The sequence below is a fragment of the Hyaena hyaena genome, unplaced genomic scaffold, assembly GCF_003009895.1.
Source record: "Hyaena hyaena isolate Hyena2069 unplaced genomic scaffold, ASM300989v1 scaffold_21, whole genome shotgun sequence".
Lineage (NCBI taxonomy): Eukaryota > Metazoa > Chordata > Mammalia > Carnivora > Hyaenidae > Hyaena > Hyaena hyaena.
In genome coordinates, this window is record NW_024080653.1 from 201,699 (window position 1) to 216,254 (window position 14,556).

At 50.4% G+C, this 14,556-nt stretch overlaps 1 protein-coding gene across 3 annotated transcripts in view; it reads left to right on the top strand.

Annotated features, from left to right (window-relative positions):
* RAB37 (RAB37, member RAS oncogene family) overlaps positions 1-14,556 on the top strand; it is a 59,139-nt gene that overhangs the window by 39,308 nt on the left and 5,275 nt on the right. The window contains exons 1-2 of one of the 3 annotated variants that reach the window (XM_039226398.1): positions 11,495-11,631; positions 14,331-14,441. In XM_039226398.1, the coding sequence (XP_039082329.1) occupies positions 11,548-11,631; positions 14,331-14,441 (195 nt within the window). In that variant the 5' untranslated portion in view covers positions 11,495-11,547. Of the gene's footprint in view, positions 1-7,519; positions 7,631-11,494; positions 11,632-14,330; positions 14,442-14,556 lie in introns of those variants that run through there. The other 2 variants (XM_039226399.1, XM_039226400.1) reach the window with 2 other exon arrangements.

Consider the following 14,556-nt stretch of genomic DNA (forward strand, 5'->3'; position numbering starts at 1 on the left):
GTCAGGCTGTTCTGGGGACCCTGAATCCTCAACGACCTACTGGGGGCCTTAGTCCCAGCTTGGCCATTGACTTCTGCATGAGACAGTTCCCTCCATGGGTTCTCATGTTCCCATCTATGAAAGAAAGGATTAGGTGGATCATCTGAGGTTCCCTTTTCCTAAAGTACCTGTGTGTGTGTGCGTGTGTGTATGCACACACATACATGTGTGGTGCATCCATGTTTATATGTAGGCATGTGTGGGAGCTATATATACATACATGTATTGGCCTGTTAGTGCTGTGTGTGCACACATGTATGTTATTAATGTGTACATACACTGTATGTGCCATGGTAATTTGTGTGAACACATGTATGCATGTGTATGTATGTGTATTGCATGTGTATGTGGATGCATTTATTGGGTTCTCCTGGTTTTAAGGAACAGAGAGTTGCTCAAGCTATTTCTCTTGGTCACCTTGGACTTGCTGACTGCAATAGTTTCAGAACCCAAACTATTCATTGGTGGAGGAAGTCCTCGACTGAAAGAACTGGTTCCGTTGGGTCTCTCCCACTCTGGATTAGAAGATGCATGAGGGCTGTATCCTCAGTGGCTGAAAGCACATTTGGCACATGATAGATGCTCAATAAATAATTTCTGGAAAATGAATAAACAAATGAACTATTTTCAGCACGTTGTCATCCTTACCCCCTGGCCCTGTAAGGTCTGCTGAGGAACCGTGGACTGTCATAAACCATAACCATTCTCAACCACCATTCTGAACTTTTTCAGTTCACCTGGGACCCAACCACACTTCATCTCTTCTACCCGCTATGTGCTATGCTCCATATTTTATATAGTTATCACATCAGATCGTCACTACAAATATAGAGGAAAGGTGATGTTATTCTCATTTTTCAGATAAAGAGATCTAGGCTCAGAGAGCAAGTAACTGTCCAAGATCACATGCTAGTAATTAGCAAAGCCAGGATTCAAGGTCTGGCTTGTAAAGCATGCCATCCTGCCTCCTGCTGGAGGAGTTGAGAGAGAAGCTAGCTGCCCTTCGATCCTGCTCAGTGCTCACAATGAAGAGGGAATCTGACATCCAAGAGTTAATAAGACAGCACATCCTTGAGCTGGTTGTCAGCAGGGTATCCACTCTGTGGCTATTTCTAAAATAGGTTCCCCCAAAATGAAAGAATGTATTATCAAGAACTGGAAATTGATCTAGCAAAGCCAGTCACTGATAGTACTGACCTCCACATTTTCCAGATCTAATGCCCTTTTTTTGCAGGCTATGGAATGGGAAACTGAGTCTCCACCAAGTTCTTCTCCAGGCACTCCAACAGAGGCAAAGATTCTTTCTGAGAAAAACACAGATCTCCAAAGAGTGGGTTAACCTCTGCAAGTACGAGGTGAAGGAGCTCCATGAGATCTTTGAAGACAGAACGTAGGCTGCTTTACCACCCACCCCCTCAGGGTCTCACTGAAATCGACAAAGTGAAATTGCTACCATTCAGGCTCCCTCTGCCCAGAGAACTTGATCTTTTTTTAAGCGCCAAGTAGTGGGCTAGATTTATTTGGAAAAAATGAAACCAAGCATCAGTTAGGCTAGACATTGGCATTCCTGTTTGCTTTCATTTGCGTTACTCACCACAGACTGCCTCCAACACATATAGACATACTACTGAATTACAAAGGAATGTATGTTCATTACAGAAGGAGAATGGAATATAAATGAACATAAAGAAAACTTTTTATTTTTTTTTAAATGTTTTATTTATTTTTAGGAGAGAGAGACAGTGTGAGCAGGGGAGGGTCAGAGAGAGAGGGAGTCACAGACTGTGAAACAGCCTCCAGGCTCTGAGCTGGCAGTCAGCACAGAGCCCGACGCAGGGCTCGAACCCACGAACCGCGAGATCATGACCTAAGCGAAAGTCGGACGCTTAACCGACTAAGCCACCCAGGCGCCCCTAAAGAAAACTTTTTAAATCATCCTGATCCTCCCATGCAAAGACAACTGGTGGTAAATATATGTATGTGGGGGTGCCTGGGTGGCTCAATTAGTCAAGTGTCAGACTCTTGATCTCAGCTCAGGTCTTGATCTCAGGGTTGTGAGTTCAAGCCCTTCATTGGGCTCTGTGCTGGGCATTTTATATATATATATAATATCCAAAACCAACATTTTACTCTTTTCTGTGGAAAAGCAATTTATTCCAGGATAAGTAAAGGATTACTCATGTATGAATTTATTCCATTAACCAGTTTATTACACTTATTAGGGATTTTTAATACAGAAAAGTACAAAAAGAAAACATGGCTGATAATGCCCACTCTGAAATACTCCCAGTTAACACTTCTTTTTAAAAGATATGTGGGGGGCGCCTGGGTGACTCAGTCGGTTAAGCGTCCGACTTCAGCTCAGGTCATGATCTCATGGTTCATGGGTTTGGGCCCCGCTTCGGGCTCTGTGTTGACAGCTAGCTCAGAGCCTGGATCCTGCTTTAGACTCTGTGTCTCTCTCTCTCTCTGACCCTCCCCTGCTCACACTGTCTCTCTCTCTCAGAAATAATTAAAAAAAAAAAAAACATTAAAATATAATGCAAGCTGGGGTGCCTTGGTGACTCAGTGGGTTGAGCATCCAACTTCAGCTCAGGTCATGATTTTGCAGTTCATGAGTTCAAGCCCTGAGTCATGCTCTCTGCTGTCAGTGCAGATCCACTTCGGATCCTCTGTCCCCCCCTCTCTCTGTCCCTCCCCCACTTGTGTTCTCTCAAAAGTAAATAAACATTTTTTAGAAGGATATGGGGCACCTAGGTGGTTCAGTTGGTTAAGTGTCCTACATCGGCTCAGGTCATGATATCACGGTTTGTGGGATGGAACCCCGTGTCAGGCTCTGTGCTGACAGCTCCAAGCCTGGAACATGCTTTAGATTCTCTGTCTCCTTCTCTCTCTCTTCCCCTCCCCAACTTGCCCATGCTCTCTTGCTCACTCGCTCTCTCTCAAAAATAAATATATAAGCATTAAAATAAGTGAATAAATAAACAGGGTAGAAAGAGATAAAGCAAAAAGTAAAACTCTTCTCTCCATTTCCTGTCCCGTAGTCACTGTCAGTCTTTGCTCCCTCCCCGTAGAAAAGCATATACACCCATATAATTGCATTATTTATCTAAGTGAAGTCAACATAAGTCCGCACACAAGCATATCTTCTTGCCCCTTCTTCTTTTATCCCATAATATCATTTTTCCCAAACAGCACATATAGATCTACCTCATTCATTTGTTTTTTCTTAAAGTAATCCCTACACCCAAATTAGGGCTTAAACTCATGAACCTGAGATCAAGAATCACATGCTTTACCAACAGAGCCAGCCAGCCAGGAGCCCCTACCTCATTCTTTATCGGCTTCACAGTGTTGCATTGCACGAATATTCTACAGTTTATTTAAGCAGCCCGAGGTGCCGGATTATTTGCTCTTAGAAATGCTACGGTGAACATCCTTGCACACATCTCTTGGTGAACTGGTCCAATAAAGCCATAGAACTGTTGAGTCAAAGGAATTAGCATTTGTAACTTCGATAGATATTGTAAATTGCTCTTCAAAACGCCCCCACGTATGCTCCCACCAATAGTGTATGTGTGAGTGTCTGTTTCCCCAGTTCTCAGCCAATATTGACCATTACCATACTTTTACCAAAGCATTATGTGTTATACTGGTTCAGAGAAACATGCCAGGATGAAATATATTCAGAGATATTTAGCTCAAGGAATTGGCTTATGTGACTACGGGAGGCTGGCAGGCTGACAATTCTCAGGCAGAAGCTGATGCTGCAATTTTGAACAGAATTTCTTCTTCCTCGGGGAAACCTCAGTTTTGCTCTAAGTTCTTTCAATTAATTGGATGAGCCCCCTCCCAATTATTGAAGACTTACAAGTCAACTGATTGTATATCTGTAATATATCATCTGTACATCTATAACATACCTTTACAGCATCATATAGATTTGTGTTGAATTGAATAATGAGGTGCTATAGCCTGGCCAAGTTGACAAATTTACACACATTTACACACACACACAAAACCTACCTGATCATATTCTTTGTTCACTTTCCTACTGAGATTTTCTTCTGAGAGCGCTTTACATCACTATGTATATTAACCCTTTGTCTGTCATACATCTTGCAAATATTTCCTCTTGATCATTTCTCGCTTCATTTTGGTGTCTTCTGTCAGCTAGGAAATTTTTATGTCTGTGTGGTTCAATCTATCAATCTTTTTATTTATGGAATCTGAATTTCCTGTCTTGTTAAGAAGGTTACTCAGAGCCCGTTAGGAGCCAGGGCAGTCACCCCATTCCCCTACATGTTCCCCCAAATCAGGAAGTCACAGGAAAGCAGGGTGCTTAGGCAACATTTGCCCAGCTCCCATTGAGCTGAAGTGTGATTTAATGTCAGGCCCTGGCTTTTTGCAAGAGTCAATAGAAAAGCTATAGGAGAAGCTTCACATTTCCTGCAAAATCACAACTGCCTGTTTTGTCACTTGAGACCCCTTGTATTAGAAGCCACATAAGAGATTCCTCTCCACATCGCAGGCCAGCAGAAAATATTCACTGACTGAAAAGACTCAGGCAATAAGTACTACACACCTCATCTTGTTTCCCATTTTATTGCGGCTGCCAGGAAATCTAGAAGCAAATGTAATGCTCAGCTATAGGAACAAGCCAGGTCACTCTGGGGTGGAAGATTGCTCAAGCGGTACCTTTATCTGCCCTCTGGCATAGGCAGTTTTGTTGTTAACCACCTCAAATTATTTATGAAATGGATGGAGCCAAATATAAACATAAACCAAATGACTTAAGCCAGAACATAAACACTTGGTGGCAAAGTTGGCACAGAGGTCTCTGTTAGAACCATGATTAATTAACATTTTCACAAATGCTCCAGAGGAGGGAAAGTGCACTGGAAATTCTGGATCCAAAGTTGACATTCAGCTTCTCCAAGCAGTGAAATTTGGGGCTAACCTGGAGAAACTTCAGGAAAATCCTGGCAACTGTTGAGTGGAGAGAATAACTCCATTGTGTATCTAAGGTAACGGATTTAGGCAGACTCATCCGCAATGTTTAGAATACAAATGGACATTCATAGACCATATGTCTAAGTCAACCTTAAAAATGATCAAAACAAGGGGCGCCTGAGTGGCTCGTTCAGTTAAGCGTCCGGCCTCAGCTCAGGTCATGATCTCATGGTTCGTGAGTTCAAGCCCCGCGTCAGGCTCTGTGCTGACAGCTCAGAGCCTGGAGCCTGCTTCATATTTTGTGTCACTCTTTCTCTCTGCCCCTCCCCCGCTCATGCTCTGTCTCTATTTCTCTCTCTCTCAAAAATAAATATTAAAAAATTTTGATGATTGAATCAAGTGTGTCCTATCTTCCTACTTCCTACCTTGACAAATATATCTTCCTCCCAACCTGGAAGCCAGGTTTGAATGTAGGATTCTTATAAGTTCTGCACCAAAACACAGCAGCAACATCCTGCCCATACCCCCGGACAGGATTCAGCAGGACCTAAAACGCTGAACCTTGTCATCCCGGACTGTGTTCCCACTAAACCAGAGAAAGTCTCAAGAAGATGGAAATGTTTTCATATGAGGATAGAAGAAAGGGAATCCTTCCCCCTGAAAAAGAAAAGGAAAAAGATAAAGGGTAATAGAATGTCAGTGTGTTATATCCTTTAGTAAATGAAAAAGGTGGACATGAGTGGACTGAGCCTTCACATTCTGGAATAGTCTCTCTAGGAAGCCCTTCTTCAAGCCTGAGGAAGTTGGATTTGAGATGTAAATTGGTTTTTTTAGTTTATTTATTTATTTTTGAGAGAGAGAGAGAAAATGCGAGTGAGGGAGGGGCAAGGAGCAAGGGAAAGAGAGAGAATCCCAAGTAGGCTCCACGCTGTCAGCACAAAGCCAGATGTGGGGCTCAAACCCATGAGCTGTGAGATCATGTCCTAAGCTGAAGTCAGACGCTTAACTGACTGAGCCACCCAGGCGTCCCTGAGATGTAAATTATTAAAGCCACTGAAGACAACAAACAAATGGAGCCCTTTAGCTCAATAGGAAATAAAAGCTGAATCGAATTTGGTTTGGGAAGTGGGTGTGGGAGACCAGTCAAGGGACATTCAAAGTCTACATCACAAAAAATCCCATGTTTGCCCCGCTGCCGAGTCAGTGCCACTGTCAGAACCAAACAGAGTTGGGGCCATGGGTTCAATCCCAGGAGAAGCTGTCAATCATTATGCTTTTACATTTTTGGTTTTTTACATCTTTATGGTTTTACAAGTCCAGCTAGAGTTGGCACCTCTTAAACCTTTCCAATGATCTTGAAGGGTTGTCTTTGGAAAGTAGCTCTGATCCATTTTGAAACTAAGGCATTTACCCACTCATTCATTCATTCATTCTTTGAGAGCCTCTTGAGTACCAACCTCCAGGTGAAAGTATATTTCCTGTCTGTTGTTATGATTTTCTTCCAAATATAGCACCTGACCTTCCAGGCTAATTCTTTTTTTTAATTTTTTAATGTTTTATTTATTTCTGAGAGAGAGAGAGAGACAGCGTGAGCGGGGAGGGTAAGAGAGGGAGGGAGACACAGAATCCGAAGCAGGCTCCGGGCTCTGAGCTGGCAGTCAGCACAGAGCCCGATGCGGGGCTCGAACCCACGAACTGTGAGATCATGACCTGAGCTGAAGTCGGATGCTCAACCGACTGAGCCACCCAGGTGGCCCCCAGGCTAATTCTCCCTGCTACTTCCTCCATGTACAGAAGTAGCCGTGCCCTTCTTTCTGAAACTCTGCTCCCCTTGAAATATTGTATCTCCAATGCCTTGCTTCAGGGCCAAGTACAAACTCTTCCCAAGGCACATCTCCAGACATTCTCTTCCAAGAAGCTGGTGCCAAAGGGAATTACAAGTGCAGGATTTTATTAAGTGAAATACTTATGAAAGAAATAGGATAGAAAGCTGGGAGAGGCAGGGAGAGCCCGCAGATCATGATGCAGGTATGACCCCAAGGGCAGGAAGGTTGTGTGAAAATGTCCAAGACCACCATGTAGTCTCTGGAAGGATCTATAAAACTGTGAGGGAATCCTCAAGCCAAATTCAGCCATTAGGGGAATCCTGTGTCTCCCAGAAACAGACCTGCCCGTAAGACGCATGGCCTCGGTGCAAGCACGCTGTGGGGGACCACAGAGTCCACGGTGGGCCCTCGGTCAGTATGCCCTCTTGGTCGGAAGTCTGAGAGGCAAGTTCTCAGGGTCACTTCAGATGTCCATCAACATGGGGCGACAAGGTTCCTCCTATGCTTTCATGCTTCTTCAGTGGCCGTGATAGGAAATCAAGAGTTTGGGGTGTGTGTGTGTGTGTGTGTGTGTGTGTGTGTACATGCGCGCACATGTGCACTTCTGTGTGTGTGTGCGTTAGAAAGAGCCCGCTTCCACAGCCACCGTGGCATCTCAGAAGCACACCGCAGACCTTCACCCGTCTCTTGCTCCCTTTCAGACCATCCTGGTGGGTGACAGTGGCGTGGGAAAGACATCTCTGCTGGTTCAGTTCGACCAGGGCAAGTTCATCCCCGGCTCCTTCTCGGCCACCGTGGGCATCGGATTCACAGTAAGCCCTTCGAGACTCTGGGGCCCTGGTGTGTCTCTGTGAGGGTCCCAGCAGGAAACAGGTGGACATTCACATTGGATCATTCAGGGAGGTGTTTTTTTTTAATGTTTTATTTATTTTTGAGACAGAGAGTGACAGACTGTGAGTGGGGGAGGGGCAGAGAGAGAGGGAGACACAGAATCCAAAGCAGGCTCCAGGCTCCGAGCTGTCAGCAGAGTCCGAGGCAGGGCTCAAACCCATGAACCGCAAGATCGTGAATGACCTGAGCCAAAGTCGGATGCTTAACCGACTGAGCCAGCCAACGTCCCCAGGGAGGTTTAAGAAGACTACTTACCAAGGCGGAAGCAGGATATTGCGGAACAAGGAGGTATCATGCACTGGCGGTGCATAGCACAGGGCCTCCACTCCAGCCCTAGCCTAAAAACATGAGGAGGGAGCACCACCGCCAGAGCCTGGGGACAAAAGTCTTCATGGATAGAGCTAGCTGGCGGGAGCTGTGACCTTCAGTGGAGGAACACAGCAACTCATGGCAACCCTCCTGGGAGCTAGTCTGGGATGCAGGTCAGCTCCCTCCTAATTGCTCTCCTCCTGCCCCCACATTTCCTGGGGCTCCCCATTAGCTGAACACAACTGGAAACTAGAAAGAATACCTCTTTTATTTAAAAAAAATTTTTTAAATCTTTATTTATTTTTGAGAGGGAGACAGAGCGTGAGCAGGGGAGAGGCAGACGCAAAATCTGAAGCGGGGTCCAGACTCTGAGTGGTCAGCACAGAGCCTGACCCGGGGCTCCAACCCACGAACCGTGAGATCATGACCTGAGCCAAAGTTGGATGTTTAACCAACTGAGCCACCCAGAAGCCCCTGAAAACTTCTTCTTTTTTTAAGTTTATTTATTTATTTTGAGGAGAGAAAGAGGGAGAGAGAGAATCCCACGCAGGCTCTGCACAGTCAGCATGGAGCCCAACGCAGGGCTCGAACTCATGAACTGTGGGATCATGACATGAGCTAAAATCAAGAGTCAGATGCTTAACCAGCTGAGCCACCCAGGTGCCCCTTGAAAGGATATCTTGACACAGATTGCTCAGGTCTACCTTCTAGGGCAAGAAGAAGATGGAAAGGCAAAGGGATGGCTTAAAATTTTAAGCACAGTCCAAATTTAACACTGGCAACATTATCACATAGGTTCTACGGAGCTGGCAGGCCAAGGGTCAAAGTTCTATTTTTAGCACTCTGGCTCTTCCAGGATCTCCTCAGGATCAGGACAGAGCAGGGCACAGGGCCTGAAGGACCACACTCCCAGTGTGACTGGGATGGTCACGCTGACAGGAAGCAAGAAGGGGAGCCCCAGAAACTGGGCTTGTTGGCTGGGCCAGAGCAAGGACTCATGATGGCCAGGGATTCAGAGCAAAGCCGAAATGGGAGCCTGGCCAGTGAGTGTGCCAGAGCCTAGACTCCAGCTTGAGACACCAGTGCCCAGGGTCCGCCCACACCCGGGCTCCGGAGTGCTGGGAAGGGCAGGGCTGAGTCCCAGGAGAGCAAGGCTGCCCAGGCAATTCCTGGGGCCCTGGACCAGGCTGCCACACCAGGCATCCCCCACCTTGGGCCCGTGCCCAGTCTGCCCCTCAGCACACAAGGTCACGGGGAGCCCTCACAGCTACAAGCCTTCTCCCCGACTCCACGCCCATCCTTCAGCCTGTCAGACTCAGAGGGTGGACAGTGGGGTGAATGTGGGTGTGGATGTGGGCATGAAGACTGTGACTCACACTCCACAGAAGCAGAGGGGCGGGACCTCCAAATTTGCCACTCTCCTGGTAAGAAAAGCAAGGCATCTGGCCCTTAAGAAGGAAGAAAGTGTGTGATCACACTGCGAGCCTGAAGGAGGCTGAGACAGGACAGAGCTGGCTCTCCCAAACCTACCACAGGACAAAGGAGGGTCTTGGTTAAACCAACAACACAGCTGGAAGTTAGAAGCCCACATTTCCCCCTGAAGGCTCTGGGGGCAGGGGATGGGGGGGGGGGGTCCTTCCTTGCCTCCTCCAGCTTCTGATGGCTCCCGGCGATGTTTGCCATTGGTTGGCTTGTCGATGCACCACTCCGATCTCTGTGTCTGTGTTCACACGACCAGCTTCTCCCTGCGTGTCCACTCCTCTTCCTACAAGGACATCTGTCCTATTGGATCAAGGACCTACCCTATTCCTGTATGACTTCACCTTAACTAATCACACCTGCAACCACCCCATTTCCAAATAAGGTCACATTCTCAGGGACTAGAGGCTGGGACCTCAACAGAGGCTTTGAAGGACACCTGTAACACTGTGGTTTGCAGTGGAAGGTGAGCAAGGGCCATGCCACTTCCTCTCTCTCATTTCTCCTCGGCCATTACCCTCTGGCTCTGAATGTGTTCATAGCTGCAGGGTTCCCGTGTGAGCATTCCGGAGCTCAGAGCCTGACACACTGAATGTACTGGGGCGGTATCTGCAGCAAGAGACTCTTGCCTCCAAAGAGCAGGCGATAAACGCACCTCTGCAGAGTTCTGGGCCTTTCTCCGCTCCCATATAGGGCTGAGTCCCACCCTATGTATACAAGAGGTTATGGCAAGCCCAGCTCCAGAAAATAGCTCCAGCCAATGCCAACACTCAGAGGGCTAGAGGCAGGTGTACACACAGTCCCCATCAGACCTATAATCACTCCTAAGCCCCACCTGCCCCTTGTCCTTTACCCCACCCCCACTCCCACACCTAAGTCAAAAGGTACAGAGGCCCCTCTCTGCCCCCCCCCAACAGTCATGGGTCAGTCCCGCTATAATGCACCCACCCCGTTCCATGGTAAGCTATGTGTGCTTGTGCAGAATGTTGGCACAGGAATAATTAAGATTAGCCCCTGAGGCCCACCGTGGGCAGCCCAGGGCACGCTCCCACTGTCTGCCACCAGGAGCTGCAAGATTCCCGGGATGTCCTTGAGACTCTGCTCAAAATGACCCATGGCTCCATGAATTCATTTAATACTCAATATTTAAGGCCTGCTCAGGGCCAGGGGCTGAGAATCACGCAGTGAATAGGGCCAGCCCTGCCTTCAGGGGTGCCCTAGATTGGGAGGTTTGGGGTGAGGGGGAGGCTCTCCTATAATGGGACCTTCAGGACACAGCCCAACAGGTCAGGGAGAAATGAGAGGTGATCTGCACTAAAGGGTCAAAGTCCTAACACCCACCAAGGGGCCGCGAAACCCCACAATGTAAATGTGCTGCAAGGTGAATTTCGGTGGGTAAATAAAAATTACATTCAGAGGAGCTCGGGCTCGGGTGCATTAGCAAAAGCAAAACTGCCGGAGCGCTGTCCTCAGAATGCACGCCGCCTCTCAAAAGTCGCGCCCCGCTGCCCCCGGGGCGTCCCCAGCCCACAACCCCAACCCACCCCCTCCCCCAACCGCGACCCGGGGACGCCCGTTGGCCCCCAGCTGGCCGGAGCTCGGGCGCCGCCTGCAGGCCGCGCTGGGCAGCGGCAGCGGCAGCCCGGGCGAGCGACCCCAGGTCCCAGCGCAGTCTGGCCTTGCGCTACAGGCGCAAGGGTTTCCGGGGACCGCTCCCCGTGGGAACCTAACCCGGGCCGCTGGCGACCTTTGGGGACTGGTCCTCGGGCTGGATTCGGCCCACGTCCTCAGAGCACGAAACCGGGCCAATTTGCTCGGGGCTCGCCTGCCCCTCTGGCGCTGACCCTGCGGTCGTCCGCGCCCTCGAGACACAGCCTGCTCCAGGCAGGTGTCTTCTGGGTGGCGGGACGGAGGGAGGAGCCTGCGGGGGTCCGGGCTGCGGCGGTGGAGGGTGGGAGGATTGGGCGGAGCCTAAGGCGGGGCGGTCCCTGCGCTGTCCCCCGCCCGCCACCAGCTCTAGCTCACCTCTCGTCGAGGGGACGTGACGGGCATGTCTGGCGCCGCTGCCACCCGGGATGGAGAGGGGCCCGAGCACTCCCCGCCCTGCAGTCCGAGCTACGATGTCACGGGCAAGGTGGGTGGGCACTGTGCCCAGTACTGGGGACTCCCCAGCCGGCTCTGAGGGCCACCCCTTCCTGCGCCCTCTGCCCTGAGACCCTGGCCCAAGCCCCTTGCTCGCTGCGTCTGCGTTGCCTTTAGCCCTTCCCCCAGGGAGCCGGGTTTCCCGGAGCAGAGAGGAAGGGTGGAGACTGCCAAGGCCTGGGCTGGCTCAGCGAGGGTGGGAAGACGGAGATCGGAAGGAGTGATTGACCCCCCCCCGCACCCCCAGCGGACCGCACCCCAGGTTTCTCCTGCCGCACCCTCGTCGCTGTGATCTCCCGGGAACTCCATGCTTCTCCGTAAAGGTTAAGCGCCCAACGGTCCTGGCACAGGCATCCCAAACGCTGGGAAATAGAGAGGACGCCCCCTGGCGGCGGAGCAGTTGTCGTATATGCCCTTCTCCCAGCTAAGCTCTCAGCTGAGACTTCACTTCCAGTTTCAAGGCCTTAGGCCTGAATCTCTTTAGGTCCCCAGCTGCCCCCAAGCCCTACCCTTTCCCTTTCCACTCCTGCAACCACTCCTCCCACCTTCCTCCAGGAGGATGTTGCTAATCAAAATGCAGGCCCACCTGGGAATTTGTAGAACCCGAGAAAGATTTTGTTGGTTAATCACAAGTCCGCTGTGGAGAGCTGAAGTCTGCTCTCTGGGGCCCGTTCCCTCTGCAGGGCTGCCCTGTTACAGAAGCAGGCGAGGGTGGAGGACAGACTGGTCTATCTGTCCTCCCCACCCCACCCCGAGGGGCACGTGGTGGAGGCAGGTACCCAGAACTCTGAAAGAGGTGCTGAGGGAGCACAGAGCTTCCAATCTTCCTCTGTAAGTTTGGGGATGAGTGAGAGGCTGCTCTGCCTAATGCTGTGGGGCCTTGAAGGAGACCTGCTTCTTTCTGTGCCTTGGTTTCCTCCCCCACCCCCACCCCAGGCTCACTCTCACTAGAAGCTGAGGCCTCCAACTACCCCTCACCCCTTGTTTCAAGGGAAGCCACTTTGCAAGTCACTCACCCAGAGCCGTTTAGATAGGCGCGTCCTGTGTGGGCTGGTGGCAGGAAATGGGCTCCTCTGCCTTCAGGGGAGGGGGAGCTGCTAAGGGCCAGCCCCTAGGCTGGAGGAGACCGCCTGACCTCCTGACCTGATGATCCAGCTGGGCTGTTTGCCTAGGAGGTGGCAAGGCTGGGCAGTTGTTTGTGTTTGGTAGAATAGCCAGGCTGGGTGGGTGGTGGGCACCTTTTGCTAAGGCAGCCTCGGTCTGTAAAGTATCACCCTCCCTCCCGCCTTCCCCCTCAAGGGCTAGGACCCAGGAGCCAGGGAAGAGTGCGGGCTCCAGAGGGCTCCCCAGCCACAGCCCTCTGTCTCCCCTGGGCCAAGCAGCATCTGTGGCGAGTTGACCCCTGGCCTCCAGCAGCCGGTCTTCCCCCCAGGCTTGCCCCAGGAGACTGAGTGCAGGCCAGCCTGGGAAGGGCCTGGCTGGAGCTCCTTGGGCCCGGTTAGAGGGAATGGGGGCCACAGGCAGGCAGTACCCAGCCCTGGGCCACTCTTCCCCGAGTCTTGGGCAGTTTATTGGTCCTAGGCATTAACAGACTCTAAAGACATCTCAGTGAAATTACCCGTCCTCCCCGCTAGTCATGGAGGCATGGAGACCATGCCACAGAAGGGTTAAGAAATCTTCCAAAAGTCCATCAGTAGGCCATTTATAAGCTAGGACCCCAGCCTCGGCATACCTTTTGCTCAGGCCCTTTACCTTCCCACCAAAGTTAGCCAACCCCAGTGCATCATGCCCACAGCAGGAAAATAACTCAAGCCTAGTCCATGCTCAATCCTTTAAGTATGTAACCAACCAATTGGGAAAATTCCAGCATTAGGTCCAGACCTCCATTATCCAAGATTGAGGAATGACTGAGCAGAGGGCTCCCTTCCCCTGCCCCGACTTGTCCTCAAAAGAAGATAGATAAGCAGTGACTGGCCAGACAATAAAGGGGAGGGACACACCCACCCCCACACACTCCCTTCCCTACAGGGACCAGGAGAGGCCAGTTTGCACCTATTTGTCCCACTTGGGACGTTTCTGCAGAAGGAACTTCAAATTCATTGTCTCCCCATTTCGGTATCAATTTCAACCCTCCCTAGTGGATGCAACCCATTTATAAACATTAAACGTCATTAGAACTTCCAGGTAAATGTGACCCAAAAAAACCCAGCAGTCATAATTTTAGAATATGCCCTTGCAAAGGACAGTGGGTGGGAATCCCTGTCCAAGGTATTAATACTTCCCTTCTGGGCACTATAGCCCCGTCCACCCAGGCGCACACGTGTAGAATTCACACTGACAGAGAGGAATCCCAGCTTAGTGTGTGGCAAGGGGAGAATGTGGCCAGGGTCTAGACCAGATAAATGGAGCCCCCAAGCACATTTGCTCACCTGTTAGTGCTGAGGTCTCAACACAGGCTTCCAGGAAATTGAGTGAGAACAGGAGAGTCAGAGGGAGGGCCTGAGAAATGAGCCGAGCCAAGGAGTGGAGAGGAGAGGCAGGGAGAAGGCAGCGGCTTTCCAGAAGCAGGTGCCCCTCCGTGCTGACAGCATCTTCCCCTGGCTCTCTGTCCCTCTTTCCAGGCCCTCTTTCCCTGGATGCCCAGAAATTTGCCCCGACTGCCCATTAACTGCCTCTGCCCCCATCTCCTAGGTGATGCTTCTGGGAGACTCAGGCGTTGGCAAAACCTGTTTCCTGATCCAATTCAAAGATGGGGCCTTCCTGTCCGGGACCTTCATAGCCACCGTCGGCATAGACTTCAGGGTGAGGTGGCTGTAGGCTCCTGCTGCCAGCAGCAAGCCAAGGGGGCCACAGCTCAGGCCCAGGGTGCTGTCCTCTCCTTGCCTGCCCTGGCTGCTCAGAGCTGCTGTGGCTCTCT